This window comes from Schistocerca serialis, chromosome 3 (genome assembly GCF_023864345.2).
Source record: "Schistocerca serialis cubense isolate TAMUIC-IGC-003099 chromosome 3, iqSchSeri2.2, whole genome shotgun sequence".
Classification (NCBI taxonomy): Eukaryota; Metazoa; Arthropoda; class Insecta; order Orthoptera; family Acrididae; genus Schistocerca; species Schistocerca serialis.
In genome coordinates, this window is record NC_064640.1 from 700,425,097 (window position 1) to 700,444,938 (window position 19,842).

At 43.8% G+C, this 19,842-nt stretch overlaps 1 protein-coding gene across 2 annotated transcripts in view; it reads left to right on the plus strand.

The window, feature by feature from the left end:
• The window catches only part of LOC126469560 (uncharacterized), a 335,049-nt gene that overhangs the window by 203,785 nt on the left and 111,422 nt on the right, over window positions 1-19,842 (plus strand). For both annotated transcript variants that reach the window (XM_050096680.1, XM_050096681.1), the window contains exon 3: window positions 14,042-14,217. In XM_050096680.1, the coding sequence (XP_049952637.1) occupies window positions 14,042-14,217 (176 nt within the window). The remainder of the gene's footprint in view (window positions 1-14,041; window positions 14,218-19,842) is intronic.

Below are 19,842 nucleotides of genomic sequence, written 5' to 3' on the forward strand. Positions count from 1 at the left end.
GAGAAATGCGTACCATTACGTTTCCGACTTTGATAAAGGTCGGATTGTAGCCTATCGCAATTGCGGTTTATGGTATCGCGACGTTGCCGCTCGCGTTGGTCGAGATCCAATGACTGTTAGCAGAATATGGAATCGGTAGGTTCAGGAAGGTAATACGGAACGCCGTGCTGGATCCCAACGGCCTCGTATCACTAGCAGTCGAGATGACAGGCATATTATCCGCATGGCTGTAACGGATCGTGCAGCTACGTCTCGATCCCTGAGTCAACAGATGGGGACTTTTGCAAGACAACAATCATCCGCACGAACAGTTCGACGACGTTTGTAGCAGCATGGACTATCAGCTCGGAGACCGTGGCTGCGGTTACCCTTGACGCTGCATCACAGACAGGAGCGCCTGCGATGATGTACTCAACGACGAACCTGCGTGCACGAATGGCAAAACGTCATTTTTTCGGACGAATCCAGGTTCTGTTTCAAAATGGTTCAAATGGCTCTGAGCACTATGGGACCTAACATCTCAGGTCATCAGTCCCCTAGAACTTAGAACTACTTAAACCTAACTAACCTAAGGACATCACACACATCATAGCCGAGGCAGGATTCGAACCTGCGACCGTAGCAGTCCCGCGGTTCCGGACTGCAGCGCCTAGAACCGCACGGCCACCGCGGCCGGCTCTGGTTCTGTTTACAGCATCATGATGGTCGCATCCGTGTTTGGCGTCATCCTGGTGAACGCACGTTGGAAGCGTGTATTCGTCATCGCCATACTGGCGTATCATCTGGCGTGATGGTATGGGGTGCCATTGGTTACACGTCTCGGTCACCTCTTGTTCGCATTGACGGCACTTTGAACTGTGGACGTTACATTTCAGATGTGTTACGACCTGTGGCTTTACCCTTCATTCGATCCCTGCGAAACCCTACATTTCAGCAGGATAATGGACGACCGCATTTTGCAGGTCATGTACCGGCCTTTCTGGATACAGAAAATGTTCGACTGCTGCCCTGGCCAGCACATTCTCCAGATCTCTCACCAACTGAGAACGTCTGGTCAATGGTGGCCGAGCAACTGGCTCGTCACAATACGCCAGTCACTACTCTTGATGAACTGTGGTACCGTGTTGAAGCTGCATGGGCAGCTGTACCTGTACACACCATCTGCGCTCTTTTTGACTCAATGCCCAGGCGTATCAAGGCCGTTATTACGGCCAGCGGTGGTTGTTCTGGGTACTGATTTCTCAGGATCTATGCACCCAAATTGCGTGAAAATGTAATCACATGTCATTTCTAGTATAATATATTTGTCCAGTGAATACCCGTTTATCATCTGCATTTCTTCTTGATGTAGCAATTTTAATGTCCAGTAGTGTAGTTCATGCAACCATGCTGACTGCTGTTCATCGGCGAAGAAGACTGAAATTTGCACGCCAGTACCACAACTGGACGTCCACTGAGCGGCGGCAGGCGGCCTTTTCACATGAATCACGTTTTATGCTCCATCGGACATGGAGCCGTTGGTGTGTGCGGTATTAGACGTCTGAAAGTAAGCACCCTACAACAATCGTCGGAAGGTTACAAGTCGGAGGAGGGAGCATTATAGTCTGGAAAATGTGCTTGTGGCATTCCTTTGGTGATCTCGTCCTTCTGGAAGGCGTAATTGATCAACACAAGTATGTATCTATCATTTGGGACCATGTCCACCCTCACGTGCAGTTTGTTTTTACTCGGCGCGATGCCACCTACCAGCAGGACAATGCAACGTGTTACACGGCTCGCATTGTACGTGCATGGTTCAAAGCGCACCAGGATGACATTACTTAAAGGGTTAATTAACAGAACCGAGTACGTTGTCTTCAACGGCGAATGTTCATCACAGAGTAGGGTACCGTCAGGAGTGCCCCAGGGAAGTATGATACGACCGCTCTTATTCTGTGTATACGTAGATGATCTGACCGACAAGGTGTGCAGCAATCTGCGGCTATTTGCTCATGACGTTGTGGCGTGTGGGAAGGTATCGTCGTTGAGTGACTGTAGGAAGATAACTAGAAAAAAATTCTAGTTAGTGTCATGGATGGCAACTAGCTGTAAACGTACAAAAATATAAGTTAATGCAGATGTGTAGGGAAAATAATCCCATAATGTTCGAATGCAGCGTTAGTTGTGTGCTGCTTGACACAGTCATGCCGATTTAAGATCTAGGCGTAATGTTGCCAAGTTATATGAAATGGAACGAGCACGTAAGGACGGTAGCAGGGAAGGTGAATGGTCGACTTCGATTTGTTGGGAGAATTCTGGGAAAGTGTAGCTCATCTATAAAGGAGACCACGCATAGAGCACTAGTGCGACCCAGTCTTGACTACTAATCGAATGTTTGGAATCCCCACTAAGTCGTATTAAAGGGAGACATCGAAGTAATTGAGAAGTGTACTGCTAGATTTGTTATCTGCAGGTTCGACCAACACGCTTCGTGAACTCAAATGGGAATCCCTGGCGGGCAGACGACGTTCTTTCCGCGAAACACTATCGAGAAACTTCGAAATAAGATCGTTGACTGCGAATTCCTTGACATCAGCTGTATTAGGTATAGGTCTACTAGCCCTTAGTGACATGAAAATTTTCCGGACCTGTTCTCGAACCTGGATCTCGCGCTTATCGCGAACGGTCGCCCTTAACTTCCACATGTCACCCTGTCTACATTCTTACGTCGTAGTTCTTTCAGTCATGCATGTAACTACTGACAAGGAAACCTTCCCATCGCACCCCCCCCCCCCCCCCCAGATTTAGTTATAGGTTAGCACAGTGGATAGGCCGTGAAAAACTGAACACAGATCAATCGAGAAAACGGGAAGAAGTTGTGTGGAACTATGAAAAAAATAAGCAAAATATACAAACTGAGTAGTCCATGGGCAGGATAGGCAACATCAAGGACAAATTGAACACAGGAGTGCCGTGGTCCCGTGGTTAGCGTGAGCACCTGCGCAACGAAAGGTCTTTGGTTCAAGTCTACCCTTGGGTGAAAAGTTTAATTTTTTGTTTTCAGACAATTATCAAAGTTCAGGCACTCACACATAATTAGCTTCGCTCTCCAAAATTCCAGGACATGTTCAGATTTGCTTGGACATATGCAGGATTTGACGGTCTACACACGGAAAAATTTGAAAACGTTAGAAACATATTTTTTGACAGAGCACAGGAAAACTGTGACAAACTCTTATGTTTTCATCACTTTTTTGGGAGTGATTATCACATCCACAAGAAAACCTAAATCGGGCAAGGTAGAAGAATCTTTTTACCCATTCGCCAAGTGTACAAGCTAGGTGGGTCGACAACATATTCCTGTCATGTGAAGCACGTGCCGTCACCAGTGTCGCATAGAATATATCAGACGTGTTTTCCTGTGGAGGAATCGGTTGACCTATGACCTTGCGATCAAATGTTTTCGGTTCCCATTCGAGAGGCACGTCCTTTCGTCCACTAATCGCACGGTTTCGCGGTGTGGTCGCAAAATACAGACACTAAACTTATTACAGTGAACAGAGACGTCAATGAACGAACGGACAGATCATAACTTTGCGAAAATTAAGAAATTAAAATTTTCACTCGAGGGAAGACTAGAACCATGGACCTCCACTGTCGCAGGTGCTCACGCTAACAACGGGACCACGGCGCTCGTGAGCAGATAGTGCCATGATGTTGCCTATCTTGCACAAGGACTACTCTGTTTGTATATTTTGCTTTTTTTTTCATAGTTCCACACAACTTCTTCCTGTTTTCTCGATTGACCTGTGTTCAGTTTTTCAAGGCCTATCCACTGTGCCAACTTATAACTAAATCTGAGGGGGGTGCGATGGGGAGGTTCCCTTGTGAGAAAATTTAGAGAACTTGTACTTGAAGCTGACTGAAGAACAATTCTACTGCTTCAAACGTACTTTTCGCGTAAGGATCACGAAGATGTGAGGAAATGGGGCTTGTATGAAGAAAAATAGACAGTTATTTTTCCCTCGCTTTATTTGCAAGTGGAACAGGAAGGAAAATGACTGGACAAGGTATCCCTCACCGTGCACCATACAGTTGCTTGCAGATTATTTATTACATACATACTCTGCAAGACACAGTACAGTGCACGGCAGTAGGTGCTTCGAAACTAATGCTAGTCATTCCCTTTCCTGTTACACTTGCAAATGGAGCGAAGGAAAAATTATTACCTGTATGTCTCTGCACGACTCTTTGTCTCCCTCATTTTGTCTTTGCGTTCCTGTGTAGCTGATAGTCAGCGGCATTAGAATCGTTCCGCATTCCGTCGCAAATTCTGGTTCGCTAAACTTCTTCAATAGCGTTTCGCAAATAGACAGACTTCTTTCCCCCAAGGATTCCGAACTAAACTCACTGAGAATTCCCGTAACACTGCCATGCAGATTGAACCTATCGACAACAAATCCAGCAGTACGCCTCTGAATTGCTTCATGTCTTCCTTTAATGAGATCTGGTCGTTTTACACGTCCTGGTGGGGAGCCTAAAAGCACTCGAGCAGTAAGTAGCCTACTCAGGAATCGGTCGGACTAGGATGCTATACTCAGTCTCTTTATAGATGCGCTAAATTTTCCCAAAACTCTGTCAATAAACGGCTGTCAGTCATTCATCTCCCTACAACTGAGAATGTGCTTGTTTCGCAATGCTGTGCCTGGATATTCAATTGACCTGGCAGACAAGCAGCATACCTTTAATACTGTCTTCGAATATTGCAATAATGTTTCTTCCACTCGTTCGCTGTAACTTACATTTATCCATATTTAAAGCAAACCACCAGTCATCGCACCAGATGAAAATCCTGCCCAAGTAATCCTCAATCCTCCTGCGGTCACCTTGCTGTACACTCTAGCGTCATCAGCAATCACTCTCAGATTCGTAACCACCATATGCAACATACCTTTTAAGTAAATGGAGAACATGTAAGGCACCCTAGGAGGCTCTGAGCACTATGGGACTTAACATCTGTGGTCATCAGTCCCCTAGAACGTAGAACTACTTAAACCTAACTAACCTAAGGACGTCACACACATCCATGCCCGAGGCAGGATTCGAACCTGCGACCGCAGCAGTCGCGCGGTGCCGGACTGCGCGCCTAGAACCGCTAGACCACCGCGGCCGGCCACCCTAGGATCAAATGTTGTTTCTGAATAATGAATTTTTTTATGTGCTGTAATTTTGTATGGTATCGTACTACTGATTTACTTTACAGCATTGGTGGATAGCCTCTCTCCCATGGTACACGTATCTCAGTAACGAAGTTCTGACCACCTACCTACATGACACGGGTCCTAAGAGATTTCTATTCTCACTCTTCGTCATAACCTGATGCACGTTAAAGTGGTGAGAAATGTTTCTTGAAATCACAAACAGTTTATATCAAACACTGAATTTATTGTACTTGCATTTTGAGAAAACCATCCGTATGATGCCTACCGTCCGTGCACACCACGACAGCATGTGAATATAAAATTATCACAGTTGTCGCCCGCCCGGTTGGCCGTGCGGTCTAACGCACGGCTTTCCGGACAGGAAGGAGCGCCTGGTCCCCGGCACGAATCCGCCCGGCGGATTTGTGTCGAGGTCCGGTGAACCGGCCAGTCTTTGGATGGTTTTTAGGCGGTTATCTATCTGCCTCGGCGAATGCGGGCTGGTTCCCCTTATTCCGCCTCAGCTACACTATGTCGGCGATTGCTGCGCAAACAAGTTCTCCACGTACGCGTACACCACCATTACTCTACCACGCAAACATAGGTGGTACACTCGTCTGGTGTGAGACGTTCCCTGAGGGGTCCACCGGAGGCCGAACCGCACAATAACCCTAGGTTCGGTATGGGGCGGCGGAGGGGTGAAGTGGACTGCGGTCGTCGTGGGGTTGTGGACCACTGCAGCTGCGGCGAGGACGGAGCCCCTCCGTCGTTTCTAGGCTGGCTCTGAGCACTATGGGACTCAACTGCTGAGGTCATTAGTCCCCTAGAACTTAGAACTAGTTAAACCTAACCAACCTAAGGACATCACAAACATCCATGCCCGAGGCAGGATTCGAACCTGCGACCGTAGCGGTCTTGCGGTTCCAGACTGCAGCGCCTTTAACCGCACGGCCACTTCAGCCGGCTCGTTTCTAGGTCCCCAGTTAACATAACATAACATAACATCACTGTTGTCGCCTACTTTCCGCATTTCGGCGCTCAACTGCGCACTTCGCTCTCATCTGTGAACTCTATGGTTGTCACGCTCAATCACTGCCGCGCGCCAGATCGACAGGCACCAAAACGAAACATATCTCGGATTATGAGTCATCCTCGCGCCACCAATGGGCTTCGCTCTGGCACAGATCAGTAAGGGCAGATTCGATACGTAGGAACGGTATCGATATCTGTAACCCTATAAACAGGAGCGTCGTTGAAATTCTGTGTGCAATAGAGTTTGAAATCATCTTATTTACTGATGTATTAGGCTCATTAAACACAGTGTTGTCTAGTAGCTAAAGCTGGTAGCGATAGGGAATAAGTCAATACTGGTTAAGGACGTTCGATTTCTATCGATTCAACTAGCCCTGTCAGCCACTTCACAGAGCCTTCTTGGAGTGCACATATGGAAGTCTGTTAATTACTTGGTTCATAGATAATTTGCACGATTCCTATGGAAATGATCAATGATTTAGTTACGGACTTTTCAAATCTTCTCATTATCTTTTGTTTTCTTTGATCTGCAACTTACAAAATGGAACTCCTTAGAATATTGTAAGAAGAACAGCTGATGGACCTACATAGACCAAAATGCATTGTGTGACACAACAGAGCACGAATGTTTGTGACGCAAGTCGCTAATATGATACTTCAAGTGTATTCGGTTTAATGCATCCAGAACTGTGAGTTAAATTAAACGAAAGGTGAAAGTTTTGGTTTATAACAGAGGTACTCTCTAACCTTTTTTTATTCGTGATCGTAGGTATGACATACATCTGTGACACCCTTTTAATTAGGCCATGTAGAACTAGCTTCTTTCTGCTTTTATGCTGATTTGTTTGTCTTGGTTTACTCATGTGTGTGTGTGTGTGTGTGTGTGTGTGTGTGTTCCAAAGCACCGCATCAAAAAATTGAATCGGTCGGTACAGAAAGGAGCTACGTCACTTTTTGGCGATTTTCACTTTTTTACACAAATGTATTAAACCGACCAAGGCGCATCTTACTCTCATGAAACGAACTACGTTTGTCATCTTCCTGTGGGAATAACACGAGTTGCTATGTGCTGAGGAGAAAGGAATTAAGTCAGTGACTAGTTCCTTTCTCCGCCGCACGTCGCGTCAGCGAGCTTACACTACCCCACCTCCAAACTAGATGGCGTTGGCTTGTAGCATGCAGGGGCAGAAAGTGTAACAAAACACTAACTTGGCGCCAACTTCGTGATGTGTCATGGTTATTGTTCATCGTTCTTGTAAGTTATTGAATGCCATCTTTCGAAATGTCTCGCAAACGAAAGCGAAATGAAAGTGAGCACAAGAGGAAGATAATCAAGGAGGCTAGAGTTCACGGGTTGCCATATAATGACTATAGTGGGAAAGCAGTTCCTGGAAAATCTATCAGTGCTAATTGCAGGTAAGGTATCAGTACTGACATTTACCCATTCAACAAGTTCAGTGTAATATAAATTCCATAGCATGTGCTACATGCTTTGCGATTACTTAATAAATTACAGATGCCGTATGGAAAGTTTCCAACGTATCATTGAGGATAATCGTATCGAGATACATTCAAACATTTTAAGCATGGAAAAATAGTCAGGATATTTATTTACAGGGGTTAATTGTGGCAGCTGACATTACGAAAATAAACCCAAGAAAAGTAATCAGTGACATGGATAGCATTAAGAAACAACATTCCTTTGTTTACCTTGCCATTGTCTGTGGTAGAAGAGTTCGTGTCTGCAAACGTGCTTTTCTCAGTCTTCAAGTGGTATCACAGAAACGTGTTTTTCGTGTTTGTCTGTTACTAGTTATAGGTCAAATTCCAAATGACATGCGTGGAACAAATCCATGAACAATCAAAGTGTAATAAATTTGATAGATACCAACATCACCCTCTCAAAGAAACTCACTATGCTGGGAAAGAAATGAAATACCGAGATCCACGCTTCGATCTGAAAACTAAGCACGAAATGTTCCTTACGAAGTAATCAGAAGTAAATGTGAAATACGACTTCTATAGGAAACATTTTCGTGAAAATTACAATTTTCCTTTCGGTCGTCCACAGATTGATGTATGTGGCAAATGTGGGGAATTCCAGGCAAAGTTAAAAAGTGGACATACCTCCGACAGTAGTAAAAGAGCTGCACAACTTGAGTTGGGTATTCATAAGCGGCGCAACGGGACATTTTATAAATTTATTAAAATAACTGAGCAAGAATGTATGGGCAGGGATGACGTTGTTGGACTAGCTTTCCACTTCATGCAGAACTTACCTCTGCCAAACATCCCAATGCAGGAAACATTCTACACTCCTGGAAATTGAAATAAGAACACCGTGAATTCATTGCCCCAGGAAGGGGAAACTTTATTGACACATTCCTGGGGTCAGATACATCACATGATCACACTGACAGAACCACAGGCACATAGACACAGGCAACAGAGCATGCACAATGTCGGCACTAGTACAGTGTATATCCACCTTTCGCAGCAATGCAGGCTGCTATTCTCCCATGGAGACGATCGTAGAGATGCTGGATGTAGTCCTGTGGAACGGCTTGCCATGCCATTTCCACGTGGCGCCTCAGTTGGACCAGCGTTCGTGCTGGACGTGCAGACCGCGTGAGACGACGCTTCATCCAGTCCCAAACATGCTCAATGGGGGACAGATCTGGAGATCTTGCTGGCCAGGGTAGTTGACTTACACCTTCTAGAGCACGTTGGGTGGCACGGGATACATGCGGACGTGCATTGTCCTGTTGGAACAGCAAGTTCCCTTGCCGGTCTAGGAATGGTAGAACGATGGGTTCGATGACGGTTTGGATGTACTGTGCACTATTCAGTGTCCCCTCGACGATCACCAGTGGTGTACGGCCAGTGTAGGAGATCGCTCCCCACACCATGATGCCGGGTGTTGGCCCTGTGTGCCTCGGTCGTATGCAGTCCTGATTGTGGCGCTCACCTGCACGGCGCCAAACACGCATACGACCATCATTGGCACCAAGGCAGAAGCGACTCTCATCGCTGAAGACGACACGTCTCCATTCGTCCCTCCATTCACGCCTGTCGCGACACCACTGGAGGCGGGCTGCACGATGTTGGGGCGTGAGCGGAAGACGGCCTAACGGTGTGCGGGACCGTAGCCCAGCTTCATGGAGACGGTTGCGAATGGTCCTCGCCGATACCCCAGGAGCAACAGTGTCCCTAATTTGCTGGGAAGTGGCGGTGCGGTCCCCTACGGCACTGCGTAGGATCCTACGGTCTTGGCGTGCATCCGTGCGTCGCTGCGGTCCGGTCCCAGGTCGACGGGCACGTGCACCTTCCGCCGACCACTGGCGACAACATCGATGTACTGTGGAGACCTCACGCCCCACGTGTTGAGCAATTCGGCGGTACGTCCACCCGGCCTCCCGCATGCCCACTATACGCCCTCGCTCAAAGTCCGTCAACTGCACATACGGTTCACGTCCACGCTGTCGCGGCATGCTACCAGTGTTAAAGACTGCGATGGAGCTCCGTATGCCACGGCAAACTGGCTGACACTGACGGCGGCGGTGCACAAATGCTGCGCAGCTAGCGCCATTCGACGGCCAACACCGCGGTTCCTGGTGTGTCCGCTGTGCCGTGCGTGTGATCATTGCTTGTACAGCCCTCTCGCAGTGTCCGGAGCAAGTATGGTGAGTCTGACACACCGGTGTCAATGTGTTCTTTTTTCCATTTCCAGGAGTGTATTTACGTCAGCTGTGGGTTAACAGTTTCTGCATTTATGATATAAAGTCCAGGCATTCCACGATGTACTTGTATCATGAAGGTGAAGCGAAAAAGGGAGCTAATGAGGTCTGTTCATTCCTGTACCACTACACTGAAAACTATGTAGCGAAGAATGTTACAGAGTACACCTGTTCTTCGACGGAGCATCTGGTCAAAATAAAAATAATACCGTAGTAAGGACGTGCCATGAAAAATTAAAAAAAAAAATCACTCGCATATTACCCGAAAGAGGTCACTCGTTTCTCCCTTGCGACCGTTTGTTTGGAACACTGAAGAGACAAATACGGAAGTATGACCGAGTTTACACCTCTAAAGAGTATGTGAAAATCATAGCAAACAGTATTTCTGAAGTTCCCGTCGTTCTAGTGGAAACTGAAGACATAATAGACTTTGACACGTGGCAGCCTCGTCATTACACAAAAAAAAAACCGTGAAGTCTAGGGAAACGGCACATCTCAAGGCGCTTCGTCAAGAAAAACAGATTTTTTTTTCTGTGGCAATGTTCAAAGAATTTAGTTATGAAGCATCGAAACCGGGAGTTGTGATTGCCTGTGCCAGTCACTCCTTTAATGTGGCAAACACCAAACTTGCTTCGTTTCAAATTGGGTTGCAAAGGCTACGTGATGGGAAAAAGGTTGGAATCAATAAAAAGAAAATTGAAGATATTCATAAACTGGTTAAGTACAGCCATGGAGAAGACTGAGATTTTTTATAAGGAGATATTTAAATGGCCGACTATAAATGATAATTCACTATGGTAAATTATGAACTATCCAGAACTTTGAATTCTATGAAGTAGTTGTTTTCATGTTCAACTGAAGATAATCTTCCATTAGTTAGTCAATAAATTTGAGTTTTAGACCAGAAATGTCCAGTTTTGAATGTTTCATACTCACGAAAAGTGCTAAATTCACTTGTTGACTGGAGAAAGCAACTATGTTATAAAATTTCAATTTTTTTTCAGAAGATACCTTTTAGAGAACATGAAACTATTTCTAATCACAGTATGTATGATCAGCGTGCAACAAATACCGAAAATTTCAACGCAATCTGTCAAACAGTTTAACTAAAAGACAGTTTCTTTTCTCTCCTGAGCCGCGCGGGATTAGCCGAGCGGTTAAGGCGCTGCAGTCATGGACTGTGCGGCTGGTCCCGGCGGAGGTTCGAGTCCTCCCTCGGGCATGGGTGTGTGTGTTTGTCCTTACGATACTTTAGGTTAAGTAGTGTGTAACTCAGGGACTGATGACCTTAGCAGTTAAGTCCCATAAGATTTCACACACATTTGAACATTTTTGTCTCTCTTGAAAAGAAAGAAAATGTTACATATTTCATTTCTCCACCGACCGATTCAATAATAAATACTAACGATAAAGTTATCTTCTCATTTATAGATTTTTCATTTCAAATAAGTTACTTTTTGGCGATTTTCTCTTTTTTACTTAAATGTATTAAACAGACCAAGGCGCATCTTATTGTCATGAAACGAACTACGTTTGGCATCTTCCTGTGGGAGTAACACGAGGTCGATTTGCTAAGTGCTGATGAAACGCGAGAGTGAATGTCGCATGCTGGTGTTCCGGACACGTGACGCGGCCAGGAAATTATGTAAGCGGAGCAGAGAGGAATGGGAAATCATTCTAGCGACGTTAAGGGCCGAAAATGGGGAAATACGCCGACGTAAGTGACATTGACAAATGGCAGATTGTTACGTTCCGGCGCCTGGTAACGTGCGTGTCAGAAACGGCGAAGATTGTCGGCTGTTCGCATGCTACTTTTGCGAGCATCTATGGAATGTGTTTGAATGACAGTGAAACCCGAGTGGATGACAAGGCATGGGAGTCCATTCCTCATCAGAGAAGATGGAGGTCGGAGGCTTACCCTCTCTGTAAAGTAGGATATGGGGCGCTCTGCGGCAGTTCTGACAAGAGAGCACAGTGCTGGTGCAGGCACGACTCTTTCAGAGCACACCGTCCAGCGCACGTTTTGAAAATGGGGCTCCGTACGTATTCCCATGTTGACACGACGACATCGTCAGTTACAGATGCAGTGGGCACAGGGTCCTCGAGACTGGACCGTGGTTCAATGTAATCGTGTTACCTAGCTGAATGAATCACGTTTCATGTTACACAAGGTCGACAGTCGTATCCGTATACATTGGCATCCAGACGACCAGCTGCTCGAAACATGCACGCAGGCCAGTGGTGACAGTGTTATACTGTGGGGGCATTCACCTGGGCTTCCATGGTACCTGTAGTAATCGAAGGAGCAACAGAATAAATGATCACCGTATTAAAATAAGGGAAATAAGAGTTCGCACGGAAATATTTAAGTTTTTGTTTTCCCACGTGCTGTTCGATGAACCCTCTGCCAGACCCTTACTTGTGAACTGTAGAGTAGTCATGTAGATGTAGACGACAGCCGTGGACTACGTGAACATTATTGTGGACCACCTACATTCGTTCATACTTGTCTTGCCCGAAGGCGATGGCATCTTGCAGTAAACTGATTGCCCGTGTCACGAAGCCAGATTCGTGCTACAGTGGTTTGAGGAGCGTTATAGTCACATTATGTTATTGTCTCGGCCACTGAGTCCGCCTGATCGGAATCCGATGGAATACATCTAGGACGCTATCGGGCGCCAATTCGGCACCGACAAGCCACCGGCCCGTAACATGCGGGTACTGCGAGACTGCGTATTCAACTGGTCGCACGTACCTCCAGAAACCTATGAAGGACTCATGGAATCCATGCCTCGTAGATTCATTGCTGCGCTGCGGTTCAAAGATGAAGCAACACGATATTAAGCAAGTGGTCTTAAGGTTTTGGCTCATCATTGTATTTCATGCTGATCGAGTACGCTTATACATTTATGCAACATCGTTTCATCGAGCGAGGTAGCACAGTGGTTAAGATACAATACTCGTGAACTGGAAGAGAGGGCTTCGACTCCGGCCATTCTGATTTAGGAGTTCCAGTTGCTTTCGCAAATCACCTCCAGCGAAGGCATGGGTGATTCTTAAAACGGACAATATCCACTTCCTACCCTCATATTTCTGCAGCTGAGGTAGTGCTTCATCTCTAAAAACATTCTCGTGGATGAGACATTACACATTAGTCTTCCTTTCTTTTTAGTTTTTAATTTGATACATTCCATATCGTGTATAGCGATAATTAAAAACTACAGAGAGCAAAATTTGTGTCTTGGAAATACCAACAATAACGCTTCTGTCAGTATCAGCAACATAGTGCCCTGTTCGATGATTTTCTTCAGATATTTTCGCGTGTTTGTGACATATATTTTCCCTTTCAACAGTAAAACGTACCTAAATAGCTTTACTGTATTTCACGGATGCTCTGAATGAGGAATCGGAAGTATTAATATCCCAGAACACCGGTGCCACTTTGCTTGGAAATTGAGTCTCATTCTATAGTTATGGTTTTTTAAATATATTACAGATGTGAAAATTAAAAAGAAACAGGGACAGGGCTTAACACTAAAAGCTAATTCTCTTATTTAATGACCTCTATGTCGACTGGTCAGCTAATATCGATATCATAACTACAACTTACGCAAACGACGATAACGAAACGAAGGAACATTAATCTCGGTTACCAGTATCTCTTGTCTCTCTCTCTTACACACTCCCGTACATTCTGCGTTTTCTCCTCCAGAGAGAGGAAGAAAGTTGTGGGATCCAAGTCTGTTTCATAAAGGCGGGCGAGGTACTGACAAGAAATTAGTCGGTCGAAATGGCAGAAATGAGACAATGCAGACACCAACTCTATCTGTGCCCTGCGCAGCTCTTCTGGAAAAAACTGTTAGACTTCAAAAACAATACGCGCCACCAACACAATACAACCAATATACTGTTTTTTTTTTCCTTGCGTGGTTTGAAGCAAAATACCGTCTTCCCCTCTTGTATTACGAAGTTTGTGTGGTTGACATGTTTTGTAGAAATGAGTATGCTACTATCAGTTAAAAAGAGGGACCCTTGTATGCTTTGTAGACGTGTAATTACATGAAAACAATTGTGTAAACATCTGTGTTGCAGGTCATGCAGATACTCATTATCTGTAATGGACTTCCTACCTCAGGAAACCCTTAATGACACGCATGTGGAAATGGAATGGCCATGTGAAGTAAGAGAATACTGGGTGGACATAAGCGGACTCGTCATTTTCGTTCGTTTCCTATTCGATTACGTTTCAGTCTTCATAGTTGCTTTGGGTCAGTATCACTGCAAAAACTTAATCAATCAAAACTTACCTTCAAAATGTACTTACACTAAGAAATTATTGTTGTCCTTTTCTGTACATACATGTTTTCAGAAATTTTTTCTTTTAGTTCATTTGTAAAGCTGAAGCCTGGTATGACAGTTTAAGAGTACGATTGTCAAGAATGGCACAGGATCTGGAGGACGGTGCGTGGTTGTGACAATTCTCTAAGAAAACCTGAGGCCACGCAATACTCAACACACTGGACTCGCATTCGAAACAAGAAGGGATCAAATCCTCACCTGACGAGCCAGTCTCGGTTCCATAGAGTTATCATAAATCAATTAAGGCGATTACAGGAACCTAGAACATAGCCATGGCCAATTGCTTTACCGATCCTTGTCGAAGAAGAGCTTGTGCTTTGTTTCTAATGATCACAATGTCGATGAACGTTAGGCGCCAACCTTCCTCCCTTCCTTTTGCTGTAAAGATTATTGTCTTTGCAACACCAAACCAGATGAGCGAGAACGACGCTATTGGCAGCTATGTAGGCGTTGCTGTACGTAAAAAACACCTGAATTCGTTTGAGCGTTACAGTTCATATTCAAAAGCAATACTTCTTTCTCTTTGATCTAAAGAAGATAAAACATCGAAATATTTATAATATTATTCAGTGAAATAAATTCAATATTACTGTTAATGTGAAGACATTAGTGCATAATAACTACCGATTTGCAGAACGAGTTCTACTCCCAGCAATCAACCTTATTTTTTCTTTCTTCGTGTTATTCCGCTTGCTGTGCTTCTTTCACATTTTTCCAACTGCCTTATCGTCAGGTTGCTACAGGCGAGTAGTAGGGGGAGCAGAATGTAGCAAAGTCGCCTACAAAGAATGAGCGTTGAACAAGGAACTTCAGCGTTCATGATATATTATTTATGTCTAGACCAAACATACACTTCAAACAGATTACTAAACTAAACTCCGCCCGAACAGGTTGTGAAGGCACAAGGGCACCGACCGGCCGCCGTGTCATCCTCAAGCCGCAGGCGTCACCGGATGCGGATATGGAGGGGCAGGTGGTGAGCACACCGCTCTTCCGGCCGTATGTCAGTTTCCGAGACCGGAGCCGCTACTTCTCAATCAAGTAGCTTCTCAGTTTGCCTCACAAAATCTGAGTGCACCCCGTTCGGCAGGCCGGATGGTCACCCATCCAAGGGCTAGCTCAGCCCGACAGCGCTTAACTTCGGTGAGCTGACGAGAACCAGTGTTACCACTGCGGCAAGGCCGTTTGCTAAGTTTACTGCAGACGAATATTCAATTGTTGTTATGGCGGACTCAAAACAACAACGACACAAGGCATTAACAGCATCAGCTGACAAGAGCAGGTCACTGTAGTTGTCTCAGAGAATAGAACTAAACTATTTCTGTTTTGCTACTGACTAAAAAAAAACTCTTTTTAAAGTTTTAGCTGCTATGCTTCAACGGTATTGGTAAGAAAAGGAGAAATCGGTGGGGTGGAATAGATTTTCCCGCTCTACTAAAGCCCTCCATTTATGTATCGCTATGCAAGCAGCGCAGAGGTCACACTACGTCAGATGGGTCTGTGTCTGCTGTTAGAGTAGGCCACACTATCTTTCTGGTGTAGAAGTGTACTCACAGAGGTATTAAGTTTTTCGCTCTGGACAATGAAACTGGCAATGTGAAACTGTTGATATAATATTTTGGTATTATAGAAGATGTAACTACAGGAGAAGAGTGAGTTGTATGTGAACGTATAAGGCAATAGTTAACAGAAAAGGATGCTGTAATCCGCGCGCAGTGGCCGCGCAGTTTACGGCGCCATGTCACGGATTGCGCGGCCCCTCCCGCCGGAGGTTCGAATCCTCCTCGGGCATGGGCGTGTGTGTTGTTCTTAGCATAAGTTAGTTTAAGTAGTGTGTAAGTCTAGGGGCCGATGACCTCAGCAGTTTGCTCCCTTAGGAATTCACACATATTTGACCATTTTTGAGGATGCTCAATAGCAGGGGTTATTACACTTCAATAGATGAAGAGGCATCAGATAAAGAAGCATCATATGAAGAGCTTTCAGATGAAGAAAATGATAGTGCCAGGGGTGTGAGGGCTCTAGCAATATCACTAGAGTCGGTTTTCCAGGGAAGTAGCGGTTCATCTTATCAGCCGTCACCTCGTAGAAAACGAACGGAGTTTCCTCAAGGACATCTGACTGAAGAGTACAAGGTATGGACAAAACAACCGAGGGAAAAAGATGGAAATGTTGATCCTCCCCGTCTGTGTCGTCCTGGATTAGCCATTGACATGACACCGCACCTGAAAATTACAGAAGTGTTGGCACAGAAAAAGAAAAGAAAATGTTGAACTGTGACACAGAACTTTGAAAGCAGGCTAAAACAACGCCATTCTTGAAACCCAAAACATCTGCAGGATATGATAAATCGTGAATTACGCGATCATTTTATAGCAAAAGACACAAGAAAACTCGCCGATCGAGGTGGCGCCGTGGTTACCACACTGGACTCGCATTCGGGAGGACGACGGTTCAATCCTGCGTCCGGCCATCCTGATTTAGGTTTTCCGTGATTTCCCTAAATCGCCTCAGGCAAATGCCGGGATTGTTCCTTTCCCCATCCTTTCCTAATTGGAAAGGACCGATGACCTCTCTGTTTCGTCCCTCCCCCAACTCAACCAACAAGAAAACGCATTAATACATGACCGCACGTTGACACTTCGGGCACTGCAACAAAGAAGAGAACTGACCCTCACAGACCATTGCAGCTCAAAGCTTCCAGCTCGTGGGTTTAAATGTAAGAATAATAATAAAATGGCCCACAAAGTTAACGAGCGTTTGGTTGAAGGGGATGCTGATGTTCAACGAAAAGCTGATCAATTCGTTAGAGAAATCGGATGTCTCAATGAGAAAAAACGTCTCTTACCGGATAAAGCAATTAATGCCTATTAGTCAAGCTTTATTATAATTACAATTTGGACGGATCTGGCAAGTCTTTGGTGCAGTTAGATCCAAAGCTGCAACCACACACTCTTATATGATAATGCATGCGATTGTGATGGATTGTACGCTGCTAGCCCATTTGTATGTTCTCGTATCGGAGCCCACCGGCCATTTTCCTCTAAATATGAATGTAAATATACCGAACATCAAGGCGTTAGGTAGTAAATTTGCTAATGTCACGAAGAGGGATTTAAAAGCCTCCCTACAACAAGTAATGCGGCCAGATATACAAGAAAATATTAAAGCCTTCTTTTGGTTGACTCCAGGACAGCCAATAGAGATGACGAACTTTACAACTGTACAGTTCCTGAAGGAGTTCAATTTATGAGGAAGGTGATTCCAGCGAAGGGCACAGGCATTATACAACTTATCAACGTTTTCTTCTCCCGCCCACAAAAAAATTTGTGAAATTTATCACAGATATAATTGCAGCGTCTTTCGGCAATAACATTAATATTTGACATAGAGACCACTTCTTACGCCTTCAATCGTTTGTATATTTCCAGTTCTCGGGGGTACCATTCTCCAACTTAATCAAATTTGCATTTTTTCAAGGCGGTGACACCAAAGACTTTCCTTGTGTATTTCAAACACTCTTCGAGTACTGCTTCGAAGAAGGATTAACGCAAGAGCGTTTCCGTGAGATCAGTGACCAGCCTGCATCCAATAAATGTGTACATTGCGAGAATTGTCTGTGCATAGACCATACTATTATTGCTGACTTGCATATTTTTTGCCTCCGATAGTGTCGTCAAGTAAGTAAACTGTCATATTACTGACTGTTTGTCTGTAATAATCAATTTATCTAATAAATCATTCATACTTATAGTTGTCTCGTCGTATCTTTGACGACTGATATCTCCTGTTCTAATAGTTCATAGCAGCTACAATTTTTATGTTGTATGTATCTTTTGCTGCTCTATTAACTGCGCTATGATATGGATGTAATTTGCGCGACAACATATCGTGACCTTTCCTTGTGAGATATTTATTGTTTTGCGTTTCATGGTGTTGATGAAATGTTATTATTTTACCACGCAAAGAAAGGAAGACAATATGATGTAACTAAGAAGGAAAGATACATTTTAAACCTGAAGCAGTATATTTTAAAATTACTTTGCGGCTACGAGTAATCATACAGTAAATGATAAGATCTTCATCGTTATTACCAGTACAACACTCATTTAAAATGAGAATAAGCTATTTTTATAAACCGTTCCACATGGATCTAATATATTCCTTGTGGCGTAAATCTAACAGAAGGTAATATTCGTGATTGTTAGGTGACATGAATTTCAAGAGGTCAAACACTTCTTCCTTCTTTTGCGTCCTAATAGGACTCATGTTACTTTACAACTGACAGTGTACCATTGCTAACAATTGCTTTGAGTGTCCATTTTCACAGTTTGAAATCGAAATGACTTAATAGCGATTTCTTGACTGCTGGATTTGTAAAATATAGCTTTGGTTTTAAACACTGAACGTTGGACGAGTGAACATTACTCGTAATAATCTTTCGATTTGTTTATGTTGTCCTTCTAGTGAGAATATTTCATGTTCCTTTCTGGTTTTAAATTCATTCTTCTTCGTTTCATAGCTAACAACTGTACTTCATCTTTGAGCTTGTTTAAATGTATTGTAACAATCAGATGCTGAGTGCAGAACATTCAGTATAGCAGAAATCTGATATATTTGGCAAACAGGAATGAACAGAAACAAGAGAATTGTTATCCACAATTTCTACATTCGACTACCACAGCATTTGCCCTGTGTGTGGATAGTTGAAATCAATAATTAGTTTTCCACCACTGCATGAATCTGTAATCTACGTGCTTCACTAGACACAGTGCTACTTTTTGATGGTCTTGGAATATTTTAGTTTCAGTCAATATGAACGTGGAAGATTCGCTGTTGGATAAACAATGGCAACTGAAACAGTATAAATTATGCGCAGTGTAGGTAATTGAAGTAGTGAATATTAAAATCACATTCTGTAAATGGAACAAGAAAACGTAGCAGTCAGGTTGGTTCATGTGACATAAACCAGTGGTCTGGTTCTTGATATCTCAGATTTTGAAATTTTTTTGTACAAATGTAGTTCTTTCATTGAAAAATCCCAAATTAATGTTTTATGGACCTTTCATTTCTGACTTATTAATTCTTAGAACTTCCAAAACTGTGTTATTTTTGTTATGTTTTGAAAGATTAAAGTCACCATATCTCAAAAACTGATTGGTTTATAGCCCTAAAATTTGTTCTATTTTTTATAAGCTTTAAAAGCATGTTCTACTTGATAATATTCATAGTAATGTTGAGTTTTCCCAAACCAATTCTTTTTTGAATTCTGAAAATTTGAAAATAGTTTTTTTGTTTTGAAAAAAGTTTGTGAGTCATACATTATTTGTCAATGTGTCTGCCAGATTTCATGGTGGCATTCCAGTGGAACATATTGTCACAAATTTTATGTTACTGGTAAAAGCAGCATCTAGCATATAGAGTGCAGGGCTTTGGACTTTATACAAAATAAGGCTGTGAAATCATATTTTTATTTGTTGACAATTTATTTTCATTATTAGTATTATACACTTAAATTTAAATTCATATTGGGT